This window comes from Hemicordylus capensis, chromosome 1 (assembly GCF_027244095.1).
Source record: "Hemicordylus capensis ecotype Gifberg chromosome 1, rHemCap1.1.pri, whole genome shotgun sequence".
NCBI lineage: Eukaryota > Metazoa > Chordata > Lepidosauria > Squamata > Cordylidae > Hemicordylus > Hemicordylus capensis.
Genome location: NC_069657.1, coordinates 54,384,048 through 54,407,783, shown reverse-complemented (window position 1 = coordinate 54,407,783; position 23,736 = coordinate 54,384,048). Strand labels below are relative to the sequence as shown.

The 23,736-nt window shown below is 41.7% G+C and overlaps 1 protein-coding gene across 13 annotated transcripts in view; it reads right to left on the bottom strand.

Annotated features, from left to right (window-relative positions):
* RALGAPA1 (Ral GTPase activating protein catalytic subunit alpha 1) overlaps window positions 1-23,736 on the bottom strand; it is a 287,874-nt gene that overhangs the window by 85,467 nt on the left and 178,671 nt on the right. For 12 of the 13 annotated variants that reach the window (XM_053285328.1, XM_053285342.1, XM_053285334.1 and 9 more), the window contains 4 exons: window positions 18,634-18,744; window positions 15,700-15,768; window positions 7,428-7,562; window positions 5,365-5,548 (listed from right to left, as the gene is read on the bottom strand). In XM_053285328.1, coding sequence (XP_053141303.1) covers window positions 5,365-5,548; window positions 7,428-7,562; window positions 15,700-15,768; window positions 18,634-18,744 — 499 coding nt within the window. The remainder of the gene's footprint in view (window positions 1-5,364; window positions 5,549-7,427; window positions 7,563-15,699; window positions 15,769-18,633; window positions 18,745-23,736) is intronic. The other variant, XM_053285351.1, reaches the window with a different exon arrangement.

The following is a 23,736-nucleotide window of genomic DNA, read 5'->3' as shown; positions in this document are numbered from 1 at the left end:
CTGGTGTTGATCTCGTGAAACGGAGCCCTGAGAACGGGGGTAGAGCTGTGAACTCTATTGCATAACCCGTCTCCACAATCCTCAGAACCCACTGATCTGATGTTATGTTGTGCCATGCCATAGCATGGCTTGCCAGTCTGATGTCTGAGCTGACAACTACAGGGCCGATGGTAGTGGTCCTGGCAATTGTGTCTAAGTGTAGTGGGCTGACATTGCAATCAAAACGACTGCTTTGCAGCCTCCTTGTTGTTATGACGATTATTTTGGCTTTTGTTTCTATTGCTGCCGTTGTTGTTGTTGTTCCGGAAGCCTCTAGATCTCTGGTAGGGCTTGTTCTGTCTCCTGAAGCCTCCCCTATCTGGGTAACGATATGGCCTTTGTCTATTGGGATTGTATGCTCTGGAGCCAGTTGTTGAAGTGGATACCATGAAAGTTTTTGCTGTAAATTTAGATTTTTTTAGTGTTTCCATGGTAGCGTCTGTACTCTCATGGAAAAGACCCTTTCCATCAAAAGCCAGATTCTCAACCCTGTCTTTCATGTCTGGCTGGAGAGATGTTGCCCGTAGCCAGGCATAGCGACGCATGGTGACTGCTGTCACCATGGCTCTGGATTCAGTTTCAGCTAAGTGTTTGAAAGTACTAAGCTGCTGTTTTGTTACTGCGGTCGTCCTTTCGTATACCTCATGGAGTCTAGTTTGCAGCTCCTCCGCGGACATGGAGGTCGAATCATGGAGTAAATTGTCCCATAGGAGGTGAGTGTACCTCGCCATACACGCTGCGTAATTTGCAATTCTGATAGCTAGACTTGAAGTAGCATACAGCCTGCGGCCTAACACATCAATTTTCCTGCCCTCTTTATCCCCAGGAGTCGTGTGTCGACGGCCGCCCTTGGATGAAGATGCACAATCCACCACAATGGAGTTAGGATCCGGGTGTTCCAGCAGGTAAGTGTCCTCTCCATCACATATCCGATACAAATTTTCAATGCGCTTCGAAGTTGGATTCACTGAATGCACTGTCTCCCACGCTGATTTTGCTGCCTTTGATATAGTCGGTATCATAGGTAAAGATACTGGATGCGAAGCCTTTGACTGGAAAATCATGTTGTAAACAGGGTCGGTAGACTCAGTATCTGGCAGCTGCAGATTTAACCCCAAAGCCTCTGCCATCTCTCTAATCATTACATGGTACGCTTTGAGTTCTTCAGTTGGGGATTTCGAAAGGCGAGGTGGCACTTCAGGTGGAAGCTCTGTCTGTCCACTGCCTCGATCAGAATCCGTATCCTCAGTACCATAGTCCTGATGCACTGACCCAGGAGAAGATTCTCTGGACGATGGGCTCTGTGGTGGCGGAGTGCTCTTTCTCTTCCGCTTCCCACTTGGTTTCTCCCTGTGGGCAGTGGCTGCAGGTGGATGACTCTCTACCCGAGGTTGTGGGTCGGGTTGTTGTGCCTTCCACCTTAAATATTCCGCGTAATCATGCGGGAGTGTGTGTCTGAACCCACACGTATGCGAGGGTTGAGTTGTTGGATGGCGTATGCTGTCATCCAAATACCCAGGCAACGGTGGTACCACAGCCAAGGGTGACTGGATCAAAGGTTCTGCTGCCACTCTTGGGGAAAGCGATGGAGTCCTTGGATGGGGGAGCGCCGGCTCCAACTCCACTTCCTCTTCCCCTTCCTCCTCCTCCTCATCCAACCCTGCACTCACAAACCCTTGGAATGTGGATTCTGCAGGGGTGTTTGGATCCGATGCCATCAGGCTCCTGAGTGCCGAAGTCGCACTTCTATCAGAGCGGTGGCTTCCCTGGTTCCGTGGAGTCGAGGGAGACTGTTGAGGAGTGTGTGCAGGGGAGAGGGAGACGCGGTGTACAGTCTCTCTCGGCACCGAAGAGTCACGGTTGCTCTTCGCCTTCGATGTCGATGTCGAGCTCGATGTCGAAATGACCCCGGTGTGCTCACTCCTCGATGTCGAGGGCTTCGGCGCCGAGGGTGATGGTACCGATGATTTGTCTTTTCGTTCCTTTCTCGATGTCGAGGTCGACGTCGAGGCTCTCGGTGTCGAGACCGGGCTTGAAGTTCGATGCTCTGTATTCCACTCGCCCTCCGATCCCTGCACCGAGGAAGGTGATGGGGTTTTCAGCCTACGTCCAGTCTTCTCACCTTCATGCCCGACGCTTTCCTCTCGTCGATGCCTTTTTTCCTTCCGCTTGTGCTCCTTCGAGGAGACTTCCAAAGGTCTCTTGAAAGCTTTATCAGACACGGTTTTAGACTGTACTGCGACAGCTCCGTGACTCCCCGCACCCGATACCGCAGCCGATGTCGATGCCATAGTCGATGTCGACGGATCCACAGGGCGCGGGGTCGGCGGGCGGAGTGCGTCTTCATAAAGCGCGGCTCTAAGGCGCAACGCCCGATTTGTTCTCGTTTGTTTCGAGAATGCACAGCAAATTTTACAAGCTGCCGTGTTGTGCTCCTCACCGAGACACAACAAGCAGGCATCATGATGGTCGGTGGATGGCAACTTTGCCCGACACCTCCCACAACGCTTAAACGTTGTTTTATTCTCCATTTTTCGTAAGCAGTTCGTCTGTAAGCAATCCGAACTGTAGTTCGTCAACACCGTCCGTGAAGCAATTTGCAAAATTCAACAACAATCCAAGTAAAGCCAAAGAATCAGTCCGATCTGTCGTCTAAATTAGTCCGTTAAACAAGTTTCCAATTCCGTTTAGCAGTCCAGGTAAAGCCAGATAAATCAGTCCAATCTGTCTTCTAACTTAGTCCGACAAGCCAAATATCCAATTCCGTTTATCCTGTCCAATATTCAAAACCAATTTTCAAGCCGTATAAGTAAAGTTTGTTATTTCTGTCTACCGAGAAGCCCACACGAGGTCTGAACGCTGTGGCGGTCAAACAGAAACTAACGGAAGACGCCCAACCGCACTATATAGATGGAATGCAGGAGCACGTGCAGAAAGGCGGTTGGGCGTCGCGAGGAGCTACCTAGTCGGCCCGAGAGGTGCCTGCGCAGGCGCAGAACCCATTCACTTATGGGCTCAACGGATCACGATCCAGATTAACAATAATACTTCTCAGTGTGGGTCCAATGAAATGGCCAGACAATCACACCAAGAAGCTGATAAAAAGGGGGAAGTGAGAGCATGCAGACGGGAGTGGAGAGTGGGAGAGGCAAAGAACCAGGGCTCTACTGTGGACTTCCTAGTGCCTAGGGCTGGGCTTAGTTTTAACCCCCACCCTTAATCCCTCTGTGCAATACCAACAGTTGTAGTGAAATAGTGTTGTAGTGTAGTGGGGAAATGTTTAATACTGTTCTCTCACTTGTAGTGCAACAAGTACTAACCCAGCACTATAATCCATGGAACACTTTTTTCTATTACATTGTCTCATCTAACCTGTTTAGGATTTACAAGAGTTTTCACTGAAAATAATCTTAAAGGGTAAAAATCATGTTACTTTAACTTATCCAAGGCAACAAGGATTAGATCAGAGTTATCCTGGAAAGTGCCTTCTTCTGCATGATCCCGATCACATGTTAAGGTCATCTGAGGAAGTCTGTCTCCAGCTACCACCAGCATGTCTGGTGGCAACTAAGAGGTGGGCCTTCTCTGTAGCTGCTCCTGGTCTGTGGAATACACTCCTGGCAGAAATCCATAGTCTGAGTTCATTGTTGCCCTTCAGGAGAGCCCTTAAGACCCTCTGTTTGGCCTGGCCTTCCGGGATTTTTAAACTCTTTTTAAACTGTAAAGGTTTGGCCTAGATTTAAATGTTTTAATAATGGTTTTATGTTTTTATAGTTTTTGATTTTAACAGTTAATTGATTTTAGTTTTATTTTAATGTAAACCACCCTGAGCCAATTTTGGAAGGGTGGTATAGAAATCAATCAATCAAATAAATAAAACATAACAAATGGCTTCTATAGGTTTTAGCAAAAAAACCCCATGACAGTCAGTTCTGTGAGGAAATGCACAAATGAAGGATAGCAATGCTAGGGTTTTGTGCAACAGACATCATTTAAAAGGCGGGGGTGGGGGGACCTTATTCAAGGTTGTCTTTTCAGATTAAACAAATCACACAGCATTTGCTGCAAACCCATAATTACACATTATTATAGCATACAAAAGCAGCACGGCACAAAACGCTGCTGCAATTCTCTACACTTGCAATGGAACATGTAGGGGAAGTTAATTTTGGCAAATACTTTAAATATTAGCTTTGCATAATATGTATAGGTGAAACTGTAATTAGGGCAGAATGAATCCTTTGATGCTTCTTTCATTCTGACCCTGTAGATGATTACTCTTTGCTAATAAGACCACAGCCATTTGACAAAAAGCCAACTACAGTACCTTGCTTCGTTCTCCAGTAAATTTAATAATTACCGCTCCTCCTGCCAATAGTTCTCAAATCAGATTTGTTCAATCCAATACTGAGCTTATTAGAGGACAGCTCTGTGTTCAGAATTCTTTGGCCAAAAAAGTACTTGAAGATGATGAAGCATGCCTTAGACAAGGGCACAATGATTAGCCATTTTCTCCACATAAAAAAACCAGCACGGAGTCACTAAAGACCACAAAATCACCTGCTGTTAGCACACAGCTGCTACAAAAAGGTTCTGCATTTATCTAGTCCTTAATACCTTTAAGGAAACCTAAAGGGAACAGCTTAATATAGCAGGAGAATGACACTACACAGAATATTTGGTATCAGTATTAAAGACCATCTTTCCCAAATTTTCTTCTAGTAGAGCAAGCTGATGTTTGCTAAAAGAGAAATGCAGTTTTAAACTTTGAGCAACCTTTATTTCACAGTATTTATTTTCAAAGGAAAAATATTCCCAACATGGACATCTCTTTGGAAAACAATGTCTTATAAGGTTGAAATAAATATTTTTGTGTGAAATAAGTATGAAAGCAAATTGTGATAATGGTGATGGTGGGGGGGAGAGCTGTAAATACTTAAATCTTAAAAAAACAACACCTTTATCTGAATAAATAATTCAGTTATTCTTTATCTGGTTACTTGGATAATCAAATGATTTCTCTTCAGAATTGATAAGGTGAGATAATTTAGCTAAAAACAAAAATTGTACATCATGTTGTTTACTGATTCACAGAAGGATCCATATTACATTGATTTTTATATTGCTGAGGATGTACATATTTTAGTAAACTGAAATGTAATTGCTCAAAATCACACTGATTTATTCCACATTGATCAGCACTATCTATAGTTTATCATGGCATTAAGTATAATTTAAAATTCACACTTTAGACACAAACTTTGGTATTGGAAGACTTAAGACACATTGCTTAGATTAAAAAGCACCTCATCAAAGCAAACTGACCTTCTGTGACTGGCTGGAGTTTTGAAGATCGTTCTGAATCAGGTGAATGTAATGGCTCTGGCTCCTTCAAACTTTCCAAATGCATAAAAGGATCATAATCTGAAGATGTCAAATCAGATAGGCTCACAGGAAAATATTTTGTGTTGCTAAAGCACTGAGATCCATAGACACATCCATGAAGAACCTAAGAATATAAATGATGTTGAATAAAACCTATGTACCCACTTACTAAAGTGTGTAAAGTAAAGTGTAAAGTAAAATGAAGGCAGAGCCATGTACAAAAGCATACATGAACTTTGGAAGTTCTCAACTGTAACTTTTCAATATGCATCCACATAACAAAAAGGAAAATGGTAAACAGTATTGTCACCAAATGGGTAGAAATTATGTGACATGGCACCCAACCCCAGGTTGCAGGGCACCTATATTCAAAGTATATGCTATAGTTCAGCAGTCAATTAAGTCAGTTTCAGCACAGCAGTGATTTGTAGTAAACTAGCAAGGTAGAAAAATACAAAAATTTGTTTATATCTACTTGTATAATAAAACATATTTCACCCCATAGATCACGGGCAGGGGGCAGAGAGAAATATGGATTGACATCCAGAGCAGTCTACAGGGTGAGCTCCTGACATGGGCATCCATGTAGCGCTAGCCCCTGCGCAGCTCCACGCTCTCCCCAAAGTGCACATAGTCTTGTGAAAATACTTTGGGGGGCTTGGCCACGCTCCAGGACTGCTCTGGTAGAGTGGAAACATGTTGCTTGACCGGCAACAATGTGTCTCCATGCCAATAAAGCAGTGAAAAACTTTTGTGCTCTTGCACAACCACCTGCACTTTGAGTGTGGAGGCTAGCACTGAGGCTGATGTTAGGAGCATCCACAGCAGACTGATCTGGATGTTGGTCACCAATGTATCTGTAACGGTTTGGTTTGCACTCTCTCTATGCTTTGGAGCTAATTAATCTAAATTAGTTTTAAAGAAAATTAGATTCAAGTAACTTCACTAGGGAAGCTCTTCAGAAGCCACTGTCCTAAAGCAGGGTTGCACAGCTTCAGTCCTCTAGCTGTTTTTTGATTACAGCTTCCATCATCCCCAGCCACAGTGGCCAATAGTCAGGGATTATGGGAGCTGTAGTCCAACATCCGCAGGAGAGCTGAAATTGTGCAGCCCTGTTCTAAACAGTTATCTCACTGAAGACATCTAGGCTATGGCCAGTTCCAGCCACAAATTTTCACCCATTTGGAAAAACCCTAACCGGCTCCTAATTTTGTTTGTTAAGGGAAATTCCAGACAGCTTGAAGTCTCATGTTTCTAGACATCAACAAGTAGGATTTTCCTCCCACCACCCTACTTAGTTCCCTCACTCTCTAAATAAAGCTTAATATTTTTGCTGCTATTTAACCAGGAGGCTTAGAGAGGGGCTCCCAGCAAATGATCCTGTAAACATTTAACCTGCTCAGATTATTATGATACTGCTCATGTTCATGTTAGGTGTTTTTCCTTTGGCAGCAGCCCACCATATCTCAAGATGCAAAATGATGGATTTTCCTTTTTCTACAGCAGGGCTGCATATCTTTGGTCCTCCAGCTGTTGTTGAATTACAATTTCCATCATCCCCAGTCACAGTGGCTAATAGTCAGGGATGATGGGTGTTGTGGTTCCAACATCTGCAGGACAGGCAAAGTTGTGCAGCCCTGCCCTACAGGCAGTCACCTAATCCAAAGATGTCAAACAACACAGTGTGTAACCAGGGCTTTGATTTGCAGCCAATTTTGTATTTTAGAGTTGTTGAATACTTCTAGAGTGACTGCAAAGTATAGGAAAATTGTATATAGCACAAGTACAGTTCACTCATCATAAAATATAAAGTAAAATAATTTAGGAAAACAATTGACAAAATCATAGCTTTAAAAATAAATTCTACTGTGGAAAATGTCTGTATTTATTTTTCTTCTATTGAAGGAGTTGATTCTTTTGTTCTCTACAAGAACACCATCTCATCTTTTAAGAACTCTCATTATATAAACACAGGAGGAAAGAAATATGTAAAAAGCAATTACCTTATATATACAGTTAAGAACAGATTTTTCAGCTTTATCATTTTCAGATCCTGCAGTGCGAACAGGTTGCAACAGTGTCTTTAAAGGTAAGGCCGTTATCCAATCCAAGAGACACAGAAGAAGAGAAACTACCAGCTATAATAAAAGTATTTTAAATTTCAGGTAATTATAAAGAACAGACTGCTTTATTTATTCCCCTTACTTAATTTAGTCTCAGAGGTAATCAGTCTAATCATCAATATCTCTACATTATTGTTTATGTTAAGTCCTGTAGTTTTGGTAGTAGAAATATAGACACCAAATATCCCGTATACTTGAGTCCAGTGGAAATTAAGTAGAATGAAATATCAACATGATGAACTCTGAAAAAAATTGCCCCCAGAGCAAAAAATAGTACAGTCATTAAGGGTCACTTCATAATTTACATTTGCTGCATGTGTAAACATTGAAATAGTTATATACTAGCTGGCCCTAGAGCAGAGCATCTGTGCCTCTAGTTCTCCCTTGTTGTCGGCCCCCCTCTCTCGTTCTCGGCCCCTTGCTCTCAGCTCTCCCCTCTCCAATGTTTTTTCTCTCTGGCCGCCCACTTGGCCACCCACCACTTTCTCCCCCCCCCCGAACTGCTGCCTCTTTCTCACCCCCGCACAGGGGTAGAATGAAGCCTCTCTGTGCTTGCCATTTTGCTGGCAGGCGGCCCAAGAAAAGGAGGTTGCTCTCCACAGCCTGCTTGGGCGTTTTCAACATTCGGCCCCAGTGCGGGCCATTCTTACATTTGGTTGGCAGGCATGCCAGAAAAGGAGGCTGCGCTGCCTTCTCTGCTGCCTGCTCGGCTGTTCACCTGGGTAGCAGTTTCTCCCCGCCCCCGCCCGTCCCTGCCGCTATCCAGCAGCTGCTCACGAACTCTCACAAGAGCTGTCACGCATGGGATTAGCAACAAGTATGTCTAAGAGAATTATAGATAGAAGATGTACAGTTATATCTGGCAGCCTACATGTGTTATGCACTCAAATGGGAAACATCTCATGTCTGGAGTGGCTTCACAAATCACTATTGTGGGTGAAGATACCACACGCTTTCATGAATTAGTCAAAATTATCAGAAGTAAGTACAGTCCTTGCACTGGAAAAAACTTTGAGCCAGGTCTCACGATCAGTGAGACCCGGTTTGAGCAGCTAAGCAGGGAGAGTGGGCTAAGCCCGCTCTCCCTGCAGATGATCAGGGCGGGAGCCCTGGGTGGCTGGATTGGCTGCCCCCATGATTGCCGGCTCTGTGATGGAGCTGGCGGGGGCTGGGGAGTCCGGGGGCCGCATGGGAGGAGTCCGTGAGTGCGCAGGGCATACTGGGGAGACCCCTGGAGCTGGCTTTTTGCCTCCGTTCCGGGGGGCTACTTGTGAGTAGCCGTGCTGCGGCTACTCACAATCTGGAAGCCTGGGTTAGCAGAGCGCTCACTCTGCTAAACCTGGTTTAGGGGAGGGCTACAAAAGCAGGTGACCCGCTTTGACTCAACCAGGCTCAGCTGCGAGCCCGGTGATTCTGACGATCAGTGGAAAGCGGGCTAAGCACCCTTAGCCTGCTTTCCACTGATCGTCAGAATAGCTCTTGTGTGTTTTCTCCTTAAAAATAATAATTGCATTTTTAATATTAAGCATCATTCGCTGTCTGCTGTAGGGAGGATGTTATGAAGGTCAACCTATCACTACCAGATCATCTAATACAGGTGAGCAACCCGTTTATCTGGATTGTGATATGTTGCAATTCATAAGCCTGGGTGTTTAGTGAGCTTTCCCAAGCAGAGGGATCAGGCAGTTACTGTAGGACAACATTCACCTATGCAGCAGAGCAAAGATCAACAGCATAATGTTTCAAAAACACTGTTGTTCAGATGACCAAGTAATGCTTTGCAAATGTCCTCCATCTGTATGCCCAATAAATAAGCTGCAGAAGTGGCATGTGCTCTAGCTGAACAGGTTTGTATAGTTCTAGGAGGTTCCACCTTCTGTACCTTATATGCCAATGAGATCAACTCTATCAGCCAGCGAGATAAACACTGTTGCAAGGTAGATTGGCCTTTAAGCTCTGCTTTTATCGGCTACAAAGAGCAGCTTGCACTTATGAAGATGTTTCATTCTTTCTAAATAAAACAGGAGTGACCTTCATATATCCAGAGCATGTAGTGATCGTTCAAGAGGTTTAATCGGGTTTCTAAGGAAAGCTTGCAGAACAATGTCCTGATTCAGGTGAAAATCTGAAATGATTTTTGGATGGAATGAAGGGTACAATCTCATTAGAACCTTGTCAGGAAAAAATCTAGTATAAGTTTTGTCCATTCTCAATGCAGTTAATTCACTAACCCCTTTTGTAGTGGTTACGGCCACAAGAAAGACTGTCTTTAAAGTTACTAGTTTCAAAGAGGCAGTTGCCATAGGTTCAAATGGCTTCTCAGAGTTGATAACATTAAAGATAAACTCCACTGCTCCATGGGTTGCCCGACAAGAGGATAAAGATTATTCACTGCCTGAGAAACCTCTTGCAGTCAGGATGGGATAAAGCAGTTCCACCATCCCAGCCAGAGTGAGTATGTATGTATGTATGTATGTATGTATTTGATTTATATACTACCCTTCCAAAGATTGCTCAGGGCGGTTTACATTAAAATAAAAATCAAACAAAATCAATTAACAATTAAAATAAAAAACCAGTTAAAAGCAAATTAAAATTACAATTAAAACTAGGTATTAAAACGAAATATTATTAAAAGTCAGGCTAAAAAGATGGGTCTTTATGGCTCTCCTAAAGGCCTCCAACGAAGACAATCCTCTTATATCCATGGGAAGTGCATTCCATAACCTGGGGGCGACAACAGAGAGGGGTCTATCCCAGGTTGTCACCAGATGAACCGGTAGTACTTGAAGATGGAGTCCTCCTGATGATCTCAATGAGCAGTGGGGATCAGTTAGGTGTTCCCTCAGGTAACCAGGGCCTAAGCTATTCAGGGCTTTAAAGGTAATAACCAGCACTTTGTACTTTGCCCGGAAAATCGGCAGCCAGTGCAACTGTTTGTGAACAGGCATAATGTGGTCTCTTCGGGATACCCCAGAGACCAATCTGGCTGCCGCATTTTGAACTAACTGAAGAGGGGGTAGATGAGTAGAAGAAGAACTCTTTGGTACATCCGTTGGGTGCTTACGTCCATGTCTATTGAGGCCTCACCTGATGTCGGGGGTTTAGGCTGTGCAGCCACTACAGTCCCTGACATCGGCCTCAATGACGAGGATGAGGCTTGAGGCTTGGATGTTGGTGGTTGAAGTGCTTGTCCATACGACGATGCCCGAAGGCACAGAGCTCTATTCTTCAAAGTTTGGCGAGAGAATGAAGTGCAGATTTTACATGTTGAGATATTATGCTTCTTGTCCAAACATAAAAGGCAACTGTTGTGGCAGTCAGTTGACTGTAACCTGCCGCCACAATCAACACATTTCTTTAAAGTTTTCTTAGCATCCATTTGGATAGCCACAAAGAAGATAACAGGCGACATCTAACACAAAAAAGTTACTTTAAAGCAGTCCAGAGTCACAAAGCCAGAAATTCACAGTCCAATCTCTTTACTCACAGAACCTAACTGGAAAACTGAGGAGCAAAAACTGAACAAGGTTAATGTTAAGGCAGCTGGAAAGGAAGAGAGGGAATGGCGCCCAAACTGTCAAAATAAACAGCTGCACTGAGTGTGAGAGGCGGAGCATGGCCACGAGGAGCTCATAGAATCTACCCTTGAGGTCCTGCGCAGGTGCAGAACCCAGGGTTATGAATAGCAATCAGTCATGATCCAGATCAGTTCTACTCTTGCCACCGCCTGCCACCAGCCCTGCTCTTGCCACTGCCTGCCCTGCTTGCCAGTTGGCTCACACACCAGTAAGAAGCAGAATTGTTTCTTAAAGAGGCCATTCTGCTTCTTATCAGCAGGTGAGCCAGCTGGTGAGCGAAACTAGTGGTGGTGGCAAGAGCAGCGTCCTCAAGAGCATGTGGGCAGCAGAGCAAGGAAGTGACAGGAGGAGCATCAGTGGCAAAGAGCCGCTGTGGAGGGCATTTCTGTGGGATTTTGCTACAAAAATAGAGTATGAGTCATTTCTGCGATGGGGGAAAAATTGACAAGGGGCCAACGTCCATTTATTGAACACCTTGTTACGCCACTGTGGCACCATCTATTTTTAAAAGCAAGGATAATTTCGCTAAGTCCTCCATGCTTCAATCTACTACCTGCTTAGGTTGTTGGCAACTATCAATGCCTACCAGTCTGGTGGCTACAGTCCACTTCCAACCTCAGAGGCAAGATGCTTCTGAATACCAGTTGAAGGGGAGCAACAGCTAGGGAGAGAGCATGTCCTCGCCTCTTGCCTGTGGTCTTCTCAGGGGCATCTGGTGGGCTACTGTGTGAAACAGGATGCTGGATTGGATGGGCCTTGGGCCTAATCCAGAAGGGCATTTGGTTACATGTTCCTCTGAACTTATGGTAAGTGCTGTTATTTCAGCAGACAACAACTCTGAGCAGCACAATTAATAAGTTCATACTTCAGAGACCAGCACAGAAATCAATTCAGAGATAGCAGAAAGAAATCATATACTGTTAACAATAATATTTATAAATCTATTTGAACAAATTATCCACATTTATTAATAACGCCCCGCGCAACACATACATATATAAACACTGTACCTTAATTCCTTCAGAAAGTTGTTGCTAGCAAGTGTGAAAGCAAATCCGTTCCAAAGGAGGAGTTTAATAAAGGTTTTTATTGCACAAGATGGATAATGAAGCAGTTCCTAATCTTTGTAGTTTCAGACCTCAGTCCTAAAGGCCTGAAACAACAACCATGTCTCCTACAGCAATCCTCAAGAGCTAAAAAATAATTCAACTCATTCCCCATCCAACAAAGGGACACACACACTTGCAGAAGCATGTTAATATTTTACTGTTGAAGCATTACTTGCTTCCCACATCCACATGCCAAGAGCTCTGTGTAACAGCGCACACAATATGCTCAGAGGAACATTACCAAATTCTCCTTAAACACTGCTGTAACACAAATCTCCAGCTTTTGCTATTGCCACCAGCCTACGCAGGTAGTGGATTGGAGCATGGCGGATATAGCCAAATTGTGTTTCCATGGTTATGATTTTGTAGGCTAGTACAATATCTCATACTGGACATCAGAGCTCATGCCCTCATGGTGTGAACATCATGGGCCATCGAATTTCCTCATTTTTTGGTGCTCAGTTGGAGCTGCCACACCCACAATATTACCAAAGGTTTTTTTCTTTAATTGAATATAGTCATGTGAAATGGAACTGTTTGTACAGTACTGTTGGGCAGTATCACAAGCCACTGAAACTGTTTGGCAGTATCAAAAGCCACTGCTGGCTGATGACAGGAAATAAGCAAGGCAGCAGCTTCTAACATGTATAGGCTATTTAGGGAATACAGGTTGGGAAAAGGTACTTTGAATTGACTGAAATGCTATAGAGACCAAAGAAAGATGCTGAAGGACCAAAGAAATGTGCTGTGAGTCTGCAATGGCCTTTCAAGAATTGGTGGTTCTAGGGGTTTCGTAAGACTGGGTTTTAAAAAAAATTTTAAATTGAAAAATGTATTTACTTCTGTAAATTATGTATTTTGTAAATACAAAGAATCCCCTGAACATGTTGGTGGTCCTATTGATAGATTTATTACAAACTGTAGTATTATTAGAAAATAATGAACAAATAAAATTAATTAGAAAATGGCAAAGGAATTTAAAAGGAACTACATATTTACAAGCAATACTGTAAATACAGGACTTGTAACAACAATATGTAAGAAAATCATACTTGTAGAGGGTTAAGCCAGGGAAACATATCTTGGATTAGAGATAATAGAGTTCTTATATATAAAACCACTAGCCTTTCACTAGCTGTGTGAAAGGAACACTTTATGCATACACAGAAGGACCCTAGGAACATATTTTCAGGAGGCACAGGCGGCTGCAGAGAGAAGGGAGGACAGTAAAAATCACTCCTGCTATGCCCAGAGATATGTACAGTAGTGTCAAAATCTCTTTTTGGTGTATCAAACGTTTCCCTGGAGAGGAGAGGATTGCAATGCAAAATATCTATCATTTACCAGAGAGAACCCCCTTTTGGGATAGCTCAGCTCATGAGTGCAAAGTCCAATGGAAGACCAAAGTTTGGCGAGCCTAAGGTCCACCCCAATAGACTGGCCTTGTCTTGAGAGTACTAGCCCCCTGGCGGCAAGCCACCACAGAGGCAGAAATGTGGTTTGGACTCCATGGACTGCTTTGCCGGGGTGAGCTATTGCCAGAGCACCATTTTTAAAACTCGTTTTAAAATCGTTTTTAACAGTTTTAACATTGTGTTAAATTGTAAATTATTTTAATGTTTTAATTTGTACTGTTTTTATTGTAAACCACACAGAGACATAGATTTTGAGTGGCAGGGCTGTCTCGAGGGGGGGTGCGGGGCTGGGGGCAAATCAGCATGTGCAGGGCCCCCTTAACATTTCAAATAAATAAATAATATACATTTTATGTAATAATACACATTTAATTTAACATTACATAATAATATTGTGCATAATAATATACACATTTGCATCCCAAACTTGAATTCCAAAATTCAAGTTGGAAAGCACAATACCATCATCCATCCAAATTATTCACAGAATGCCCAATGCTCCTCCATTTCAAAGGAATAAAATAATCAAGTTAAACATTATCACACACATACACATACCCCATGACACATGCAGTATTTTTAACACGTGGGTTCTTGAGGGCACAAACAAAAACTGAACTCACAAGAATGTAATAGTATAAAACAAGTATATTTATGCAAATATGCATTAGCAGAAACATTTCAACGCACAACATAACATATTTTCACCCCACATATTTTTTTACCCACGCCCCCTTCTGTCTCTAAAGGATCCAATATTTGAGAAACTTAATTTGCAAGAATGTAAAGATGTAAAAAACAACAACAAAGCAATGGTGGCAGGGAGAGATTGGGATTTCTGTTGCTTTTTAATGCAACCTGGGGGCTGGGTGTGAAAGAGGAACCACCATTCAGAAAAGAAGTTGGAGCTGCTTTTCTTTTCTCTCGCAGTGTTGCAATAAATGAGACTGAACAAAAAAAAGAGATTACAGTCATGCCTTGCAAAACCCATGGTTTTACCAACCGTGGTTTTGAGTATATGTGAATAGAAAATTGTGACAGGTCTTGCCAAGTATGTGCAGTTGGCGAGGGAAACTATTCTGTTACATAGGAACATAGGAAGCTGCCATATACAGAGTCAGACCATTGGTCTATCTAGCTCAGTATGGTCTACACAGACTGGCAGCGGCTTCTCCATGGTTGCAGGCAGGAACCTCTCTCAGCCTACCTTGGAGATGCCAGGGAAGGAACTTGAAACCTTCTGCCCTTTCCAGAGCGGCTCCATGACCTGAGTGGAATATCTGGCAGTGCTCACACTTCAAGTCTCCCAAATGCAACCAGGGCAGACCCTGCTTAGCTAAGGGGACAAGTCATGCTTGCTACCACAAGACCAGCTCTACTCTCCTCATTCATTCATTCGATTTCTATGAGGGAGGGCAAAGGATCCTGGGGTCTGGCCAACTGTGATCAAGAATTTATTTATTTTATTTTATAAGCGGGGCTCTTATGAGGGCAGCGGTGCAACTGTTGTCAGATGAAAGGCTTGCATGGCATTTAATAGGATTTAAATGCCCCTTCCCTGTAGTAAGCATTACAGTGCTTACTGGGATGTGGCATCGTCGGACTACCCTTCCATGAGTATGTGGAAGCATTCCCCGCATTCAAATCTTACCAGACACTATGTTCCACTTTGAAATAAATTCAGCTTGAGATTTTTGATAAGCTGTTAAAATTAACTATCAGTAAAAATCTCCATATAATCTGAAGTCAATCTTGTTTTGAAGGGATAGTATGGCATTTTCAATGTCTAGCACAGATTAATCTGGTAGGAGCATGTACATTTAATACTGTACTGCCTAATGAAGTTTAGAGGTATTGTTTATTGCTTCCACGAAATGGTTGTTGTAAAGTATTTAGAATAATAACATTTAAATAAAGAATGTTAAAACAGGAGTTTAAAATGTATTATTCATACACAACAGAAACATAAAACCATGTGCTTTCATTATAACAATACCAAACTCCACTGACCCATCATAACTATAAGTATAAGTAAGTGTTTTGTTACCCTCTTATCCTGTTCATAAGAAGAAGCTTCTGTAGTGGGCAAGAGATGAGTGATGGTTGCAATCAGGATCTGTGAATAAATATTTTCTTTAAAACTGCTACAACGTTTGTATTAAAAAAGCTTTAATCATTTGACAGGCATATTATGAAATAACTTTCAGGGTTTTGTTTTTTTTAAAATAATTTTTAATTAATACATTGAGTCATCAAGTTGAACTATATTTGCACATTATTAACTGGAAGCTATGTTCTGATAGGTGTCCTTACACTGACGAGGCAGAGAAAATGGCTATAGCAAGGGAAATGATGGCCTTCAATGAATACAATTAGTTGTTTTAGTCCACCCTTTGCAGGTAAAGGCAACCATTGTTCGCTCAGATAAAGTATCAATTTCCTTCCTCATTAATGCGCTAACCACTTCAGAATCAAGCATTTTACCCTAGCAATAGCTTGAAAATATCAAACTCTTTGTATATTAGGCTACAATTCTGAAGTTATTTCTGAGTCTGAGTAACGCCAGAATTGCAGTCTTTAAATAATTGTTTATATTAATACTGATATCAGTTCAGGATCATACTCATTCAAAAGTCAGTTCTCTTTATTTTAGCATAAAACGTATTTCAAAGTAATTGCTTCAGATGTGTGCCTTGTCTTATTTCAGTTGATTCCACCGCTTGCAGTACTCCATTAAAATATATTGATATATTATAATATATTAATACTGATATCAGTTCAGGATCATACTCATTCAAAAGTCAGTTCTCTTTATTTTAGCATAAAAAGTATTTCAAAGTAATCGCTTCAGATGTGTGCCTTGTCTTATTTCAGTTGTTTCCACCGCTTGCAGTACTCCATTAAAATATATTCACGTTGTGCTATGATGTGTATGTGTTTCCACCAACAAGAGACTATTTCATTTTTGTTTTGAAGGTTTTTCATATTTTGCTATGGCACCTAAATCATACTTAAGAAAATTCCCTTTGCAGACTGCATGCACAAGACCTACAAATATATTTACAGCTTTACTAGCAAAGAGGTAATTCGGATGAAGCACAAAGACAGCTGCAACATTACAGCATTAAAACTGGTAGCATTTAATTGGTAGCAGTGCAGTACAGACTTTTAGTGCATTGAATAAGACCAATTATAGGTGCCTTAAAGAAGTGTGTAAGAGAAAGCACATGTGTTCTCCCAAAGAATGTGGATGAGGGTGATCAATAGCTCTCTTTCTTGAGATATCTTTTTCAAAGATGCAATATTTAGATGATTTGAAATTGGTAGTGGAAAATGCTTTTTTATACAGCAGCAGCAAAACTTGCTATAGCAAGGAACTGGAAGAACAAAAAAACCTCTTTCTATTAGAACTTGGTTAGAAAAAAAATAGGAGATCTTATAGTGCAATACAAATTTGCAGAATGCATTGAAATAACCTTAAATCTGAGTCATATTGAAACTTCTAGTAACGTGGTTACCATTTTATCAACAAAAACAGGATTAACTATAAGAGAACCGAAAGAATGCAGGTTATTTATATTTTTTAATACAGTTTAAAATCTGGTTTTGTCGATGGATCAAATAGGTTCTTGATCTAATCGGATAAAGAAAAATTAGATAAAGTTGTGTATATACGTTGTCTGAAATTATCATTGTTTTTGTAGCATGTGTAAATTTGATCATTTGTGGACTTATTTATGATAGGGTTTTTTGGTGTTATTGTATATCTGTTTCTGAAAAATAAATGATTAAAAAAAGATGCAGGACAAGGTGTTTGTAAGCCACTGCCACTTTCTTCTGCTACTTAGGGCATGTTTGCATGGGCTTTCCAACCTCCGCAGCCACATGCCCAGTAGGGATTCACTGTGTATGCAATCTAAGGGCAGAATTACACATTATGTCTAGTTATGTGACTTGCTGGGCAGGGTGTGTGTGTTTTTCTTTAGACAACACAGCTGCAGAGGATGAAATCGGAAGCGAGAGCTAGAGCAGGGAAAACTTTTCCCCTCATGCAGCTTTTCTGTTAGAAGTCACCTCTCCAGCTGCGTTTACTCCCGCTAGGGAAAGATACAGTATCCATACCTTTTCCTCAGCCGGGGTAAGTAAGCTTTAGGAGGCAGCTTTAGGAAAGATGACAATTTTCATGGCTACAAAGATCCTCCTTCCCGGTGCTGATAACAATATTTCGGAAAGAAATAATCTACCCCCCAAACATCATCCCACCCCACGCTGTCCCCTTTTCTTCCAACCCCCTGATCCCTAAATACCTCATCCCAGTCCCCTTTAAAAGTCCCACTTAGCAAATGGGCTAGCAGTAGCTAGGGGGAGAGGGGAAAAACTCTCTCTTCCTCCCCTCTCTGGTGTCTAATTTTTCTAAGGGGTACCACAACAGGCAGTGGTGCTTTGAAAAACTGCACTTCCCAACAGCCATCAGGGCTTTGTGTTCTGCTGCACTGCCACACAAAGTACAAGGCATTAGAGGAGAGAAAGGAAAGAACCTCTCCCCTCTTCTCACAACTGCCAATGTGGTGCTGCTACTGAACTTCTAAGGGGGATGGGTAGGTAAGCAGATTAACAGAGTAATTCTTCTCTGGATCAGATTTTAACCAGAGTCAGAGAAGAATTTAGGGGCTCCTATAGCTTGCTTCTTCCTTAAGCTGAGCATTATGAACTTCCAAAGCTCAAATCTAGGTCGGAGCCTTTCAAGTTTCATCAGCATCTCTAACATTTACCATCCCCTGCATAACAAGTATGTGTATTAGACTTAAACAATTCCAAGAAAAGCATACCCGACACATAAATCATGAATTTCGGTATTACAGCTCAAAGATCTGCAAGACACGCTCTTTTAACTTGCTAATTCGAAAATCCTTTGCTTTAGATTTCTAAAGATCATATATATAAAAACAAAGTTCAAACATATTTTCATATTTTCACTTACTTGGATAATTTTTAACGGTGAATCTGGTTGGTACATTTGTAATCTATGTACATAATGAATCAGCATATTCAGCATGTTGCAAGCAACATGTGCAACTGTTTTATTTGGAAACTAGAAACACACAGAAAAAGAACATTAAAAGTTATGTTGATTTCCATATTATGACAATATGTGTCAGACTACCAGCTAAATCAGTACTGCATGTTCAGGGAACAATTAGAAACTCAAGACAGAAAAGCAAAGATAAATACTTTAAATTTCAAATCCATTACTTCATTTCAGTATAGGTTCTAAACACAGACATATCCAAACATGTAGAGGCAACTATTATGGGTTGCAAGCAAATAGGAAACAGCCTGAGATTCATGCTGTCAGATCGTATCCGAAAACAAACATATTTATTTGAAGCTACCAAACTGCATTCAAACTACTATCAGTGAGGACAGCTGCAGAAACACATGCTTTGCATTCAGAAGTTCCTAGGTTCAATCCCTGGTATCTCCAGGTAGACCTGGGAAAGACCCCCATCTGAAATCCTGGAGAGCTGCTGCCAGTCAGTGTAGACAGGACTAAGCTAGATGGACCAATGGTATGACTCAGTATACGGCAGCTTCCTATGTTAAAAAATAGCATTTCCGGAACAGCACAGGTCCCTGGGCTAGATGCAAACCACTGACATATGGAATCAGAACCTAACTTGAGCAAGGAGAATAAAATTTGTGCAAAGGATCTTCCTTACTCCTTTTCTTCCTCACAGTTGCTCACTGTGCCTTCAAAAAGCCTCTCCTCAAGGTTGGGAGACACCCCAGGAAGGAGATGGGATGTGGCACGGGGGCCTGCAGTGTAAGGGGGCAATTCCTATAAATTTGGTGGGTGCTTTTTAGGGAGTTCAGAGGGCTGCTGTGGGGAGAAAGGAGCAAGAAGAAAGATTTGCTTGAGATGCATTTTACTTGTTTAAGTTAAGATAGAACCCCCTAAAATTAGCTTAAAATGTTTGAATGGTAAATATTGAAGACAAAACATTATAAAACAAATGAGAACAGTAGAACTAGTTGTCATCATTGCTCTTCCCCCTACCCCATCAAACAGGCAATATAGCAGAAAATACAACAGCTCCTGGGGCTGGTTCACACTATATTTTCCTGTGTATATGTAGCACACCTTTGTCCAGTTTCTGCACTCACTGGAATAGCTGCCAGTCATTCCCAGGATGGAACATTTAATGTAATAGTTTTGTGCTTGGAGTGGTCAACAAAACATAAATTAGTCTTAGTTTTTTCATGGTTTTGTTGAACCCTGACTTTTTAAAAAGTGTATACAAAAACTGCATTTTAAACATTTGATTTAGAATGTAGCAGTAGTAGCTGGTGGTTAAATAGTGTAGAAATTTTGCTGCAACAAATATGCAAGTTCTAATACTTTTTTTTTTTTGCCAGCTGCAAGAGCATATCTGTCAATGTGTGCCTAAGACTGAGGCATTTGTCTTCACTACAAAGCCTCTTACGACCTGCCAAAGAATTATAAAGAAGCAATAAAGCAGACAGAATACAGCAGGCAGAATACACTGTCTAACAAGTGCTTGGGTAGTTTCCAACATATTACAATGAATGTCAAAGAAACATTCAAACAGCATAATTACAGGAACCAAAATCAAATGCAGATACTGGAGGTCCTTCAGAAACTGGATCTACAAGACAACAGACAGTATACAACACAAACAACAGGTGAAGAAGTTGGAGAAATGCACCCGACAATGCCTTATTGTCAAGCTTATGAGTAGATACCAAAAATACAGACTTTACAGGCAGCATTATGTACCCAGATTACCAACAATTATATGCCAGCAATTTGAGGCAGGAGGAGGTTTTATTCCTTGACTAGAATTATAGAAAAAAATCCCTATTCAGACAAAATAAGGGGCAGATTTGAGAGATTTAAGAGAGCCAGTGTGGTGCAGTGGTTAGAGTGCTGGACTAGGACCAGGGAGACCCAAGTTCAAATCCCCATTCAGCCATGATACTAGCTGGGTGACTCTGGGCCAGTCACTTCTCTCTCAGCCCAACCTACCTCACAGTGTTGTTGTGAGGAGAAACTCAAGTATGTAGTACACCGCTCTGGGCTCCTTGGAGGAAGAGCGGGATATAAATGTAAAAATGAAAATAATAATAATAATAATAATAATTATTTCAAGAAATATCTAACAAAGAAGATAAGAGAAAGCCCAGAAATAATTAAGACAGCAAAAAGTAGCACACTTTTAGCAATTCATACTGGTTCCCCCTCACATTTAATATTTTGAATTACACAACCAATAGCAATCATCTTCAGAAGACTGTTCCAGTCAAAGCATTTGCCACCAAGGAAAGCAAGGTATGTGTACTGGTAGAAATGAACTCAATATTTTTCTTAACACAGAAGTCAGTTTGCAAGCAGCATCTGTGATTATTCTACAGCTGTAGCAATAATGAATGCTTTGCAGGTAGCTCTCAAGTATACCCCCCAGTACTGAGGGATAATGGCTAATTTAAATGCTGAAGGTGTGAAAACCTATCTGCTAGAGGCAACTGCAGCAACTGGACTTGCATTCAAGTTATGCATGCTTAGTTCATTGCAATTCTGATGTCAAGTTAAACTGACTGAGGAGTTTTCTTCAGGGGTGGAATATGTTTTGACAAACTTATTTTTTCTACTATTCTCTATGACTGAATAGGAAAAACCTGCCTTGACCCCTCTAATATCCTCCTTGTCCTCACAGTCCTGGTGAATTTGCTAGCAGTATGTAGGCTGATATTAACATTGTTTGAAGGGTATGTATGCAATGTGTTGATTTTTGCTCCTGCATCTGAGCACCTCCATATTTTCCCCAAACCTGTTAGTTCAGTAGCAAGAAGTTTTAAGAACTCACTTTCTTGATTATCTTGATTCTCAGTTTTAATACTTTTTGTCAACTGTGTCTTAAAAGAAGTCTGAGGGCCAAATGCTATGCTCTGTTCTATTATAAGGTTTTCTTTTATGAGACTGCAATTCGGACTCCAGGTTGGTTCACTGAAGTCAATCCATGTATGTCTTCCAATCTAAACTTTCAACAGTGGCTCAGCTTCACCCGTTGCTTTAAAAAATGGTTTGAGCAATAGAGTTTTTCTGTAGCATGGACAAGATTTTGTAGTCATTTCAAACCCAAGCTATTTTGGAGCGACACATAACATAGCCTCTAACTGCAGGGGTTGAGAAGAGTGATTAGGATCTTTGTGCTGGGGCTTTCAATACAGTTGAGAGACAAAAATTGTGACTTCACACTGTCTAGAGGAAATAAACAGTGGCTATCCTTTGACAGAGCAGCTTGGCTGGAGTTCAGAAAGTGTTGCTGTATCTATGTTATAAGCCCGCAATTTGCTTTTGTCAGCTACCCTTCCAGTTCAATAGTGTGCGTACAGTACTTGTCAATAAGATTGACAAGGAACATAGTATCTGCTATCTATACTCATTCATGTCTCTCCACGAGAAAAATAGGCTGCTCTAAGAGTCTTTGAATAATGTGTGCTCTAGCTTTCAAGTGAGAGCCCCAAGATCTGTTTCTTCTGGACACAAAACTGTATTTGTGAACTTTGAATCTCAGTTAAAAAGAAAATGAGGAAAAAGAACTTACTCCAATTATCTTTCCCCAAACTGAAGTACTGAAAAGAAGATTGGCATATTAAGTGCCATAATTTATATACTAAACATTCAGATATGGTTTAATTTAAACCATGAAATTAAATTAAATTAAATTAAACCTCAGGCAGTAACGCGCTGGATAATAAACTGAAGCTGAATCCAAGCAAGATGGAGGTGCTCACTGTCCAGGGTCATAATCTACAAGATGGGATAGAACTTCCTGTTCTGGATGAAGTTACACTCCCCCAGAAAGAACAGGTCCATAGCTTGGGAGTGCTCTTGGACCAGGGTCTCACCCTGGTGCCTCAGGCTGAGGCTGTGGCCTGGAGCACTTTTTACCAGCTGCAATTGATTCAATGTTGCCTGTTTCTTGAGGAAAGTGATCTGAAAAAACAGGATGCTTATCTGTAACTGATGATCTGGTAGTGATCTGTTGGCATCCATAAAAATGGGTTCTGCACTTCCACAGGAACTTCTCGGGTGGAATGCTATAGCTCCTTGTGGCACTCACATTCTGCTTCACGTGTTTGCCACGGCCGTTATTTTGAGGCGGCCGGGGCGCCATTTTCTTCTGTTCCTGGATGACCACCAGAGCAGAAGATCATGCACAGTTGGCATTGGTAAGTAGAGTTCTCCTTTGAAAAATGTTAATTAGGAATACCATACAACTATTGCAGTGAGTAGGATTGGGAGGGACTTATGGATGTCAGTGGATCACTACCAGATGACCTGGTAAGCAACCTGTTTATCTGGATCATGATATGTTGCCATCCATAAAAATGGGTATTTAGGAACATAGGAAGCTGCCATATACCAAGTCAGACCATTGGTCTATCTAGCTCAGTATTGTCTTCACAGACTGGCAGCAACTTCTCCAAGGTTGTAGGCAGGAATCTCTCTCCATCCCCTAAGATCTTACAGTGCTCACACATCAAATCTCCCATTCATATGCAACCAGGTGGACCCTGCTTAGCTAAGGGGACAAGTCATGCTTGCTACCACAAGACCAGCTCTCCTGGGTAGACAAGGAGGTCTGCCTATATTTAGGTAGCTCACTTAGGGGGAGAGTGCAGTAGTTATTGTAACACCCTTTTCAGTACACTTCACTCAAAATTCACTTCTGCTGCAGAGTGTTTAATAAAAGGAAACTCCGTTGGCCAGGTTGCAGCTTCGCAGATGTCCTTGAAAGTTATACCAGATAAGTGTGCAGTAGAGGCAGCATAAGCATGTGTAGTGTGTGCCTAGATTGATTTAGGTGGCTCTACTTTCTGCAGTTTATATGCCACTAAAATCAGTTCCACAAGCCAATGTGAAATGAGTTGTCTAGAAACACAATGTCCCTTTCATTATCCCTTGAAGGAAACAAGTGTTTGGTGAGTTGGAAAGATTTCATGCAATATAGGTAATATAACAGGAACCTGTGCACATCAAGCAAGTGCACTGGCTTCT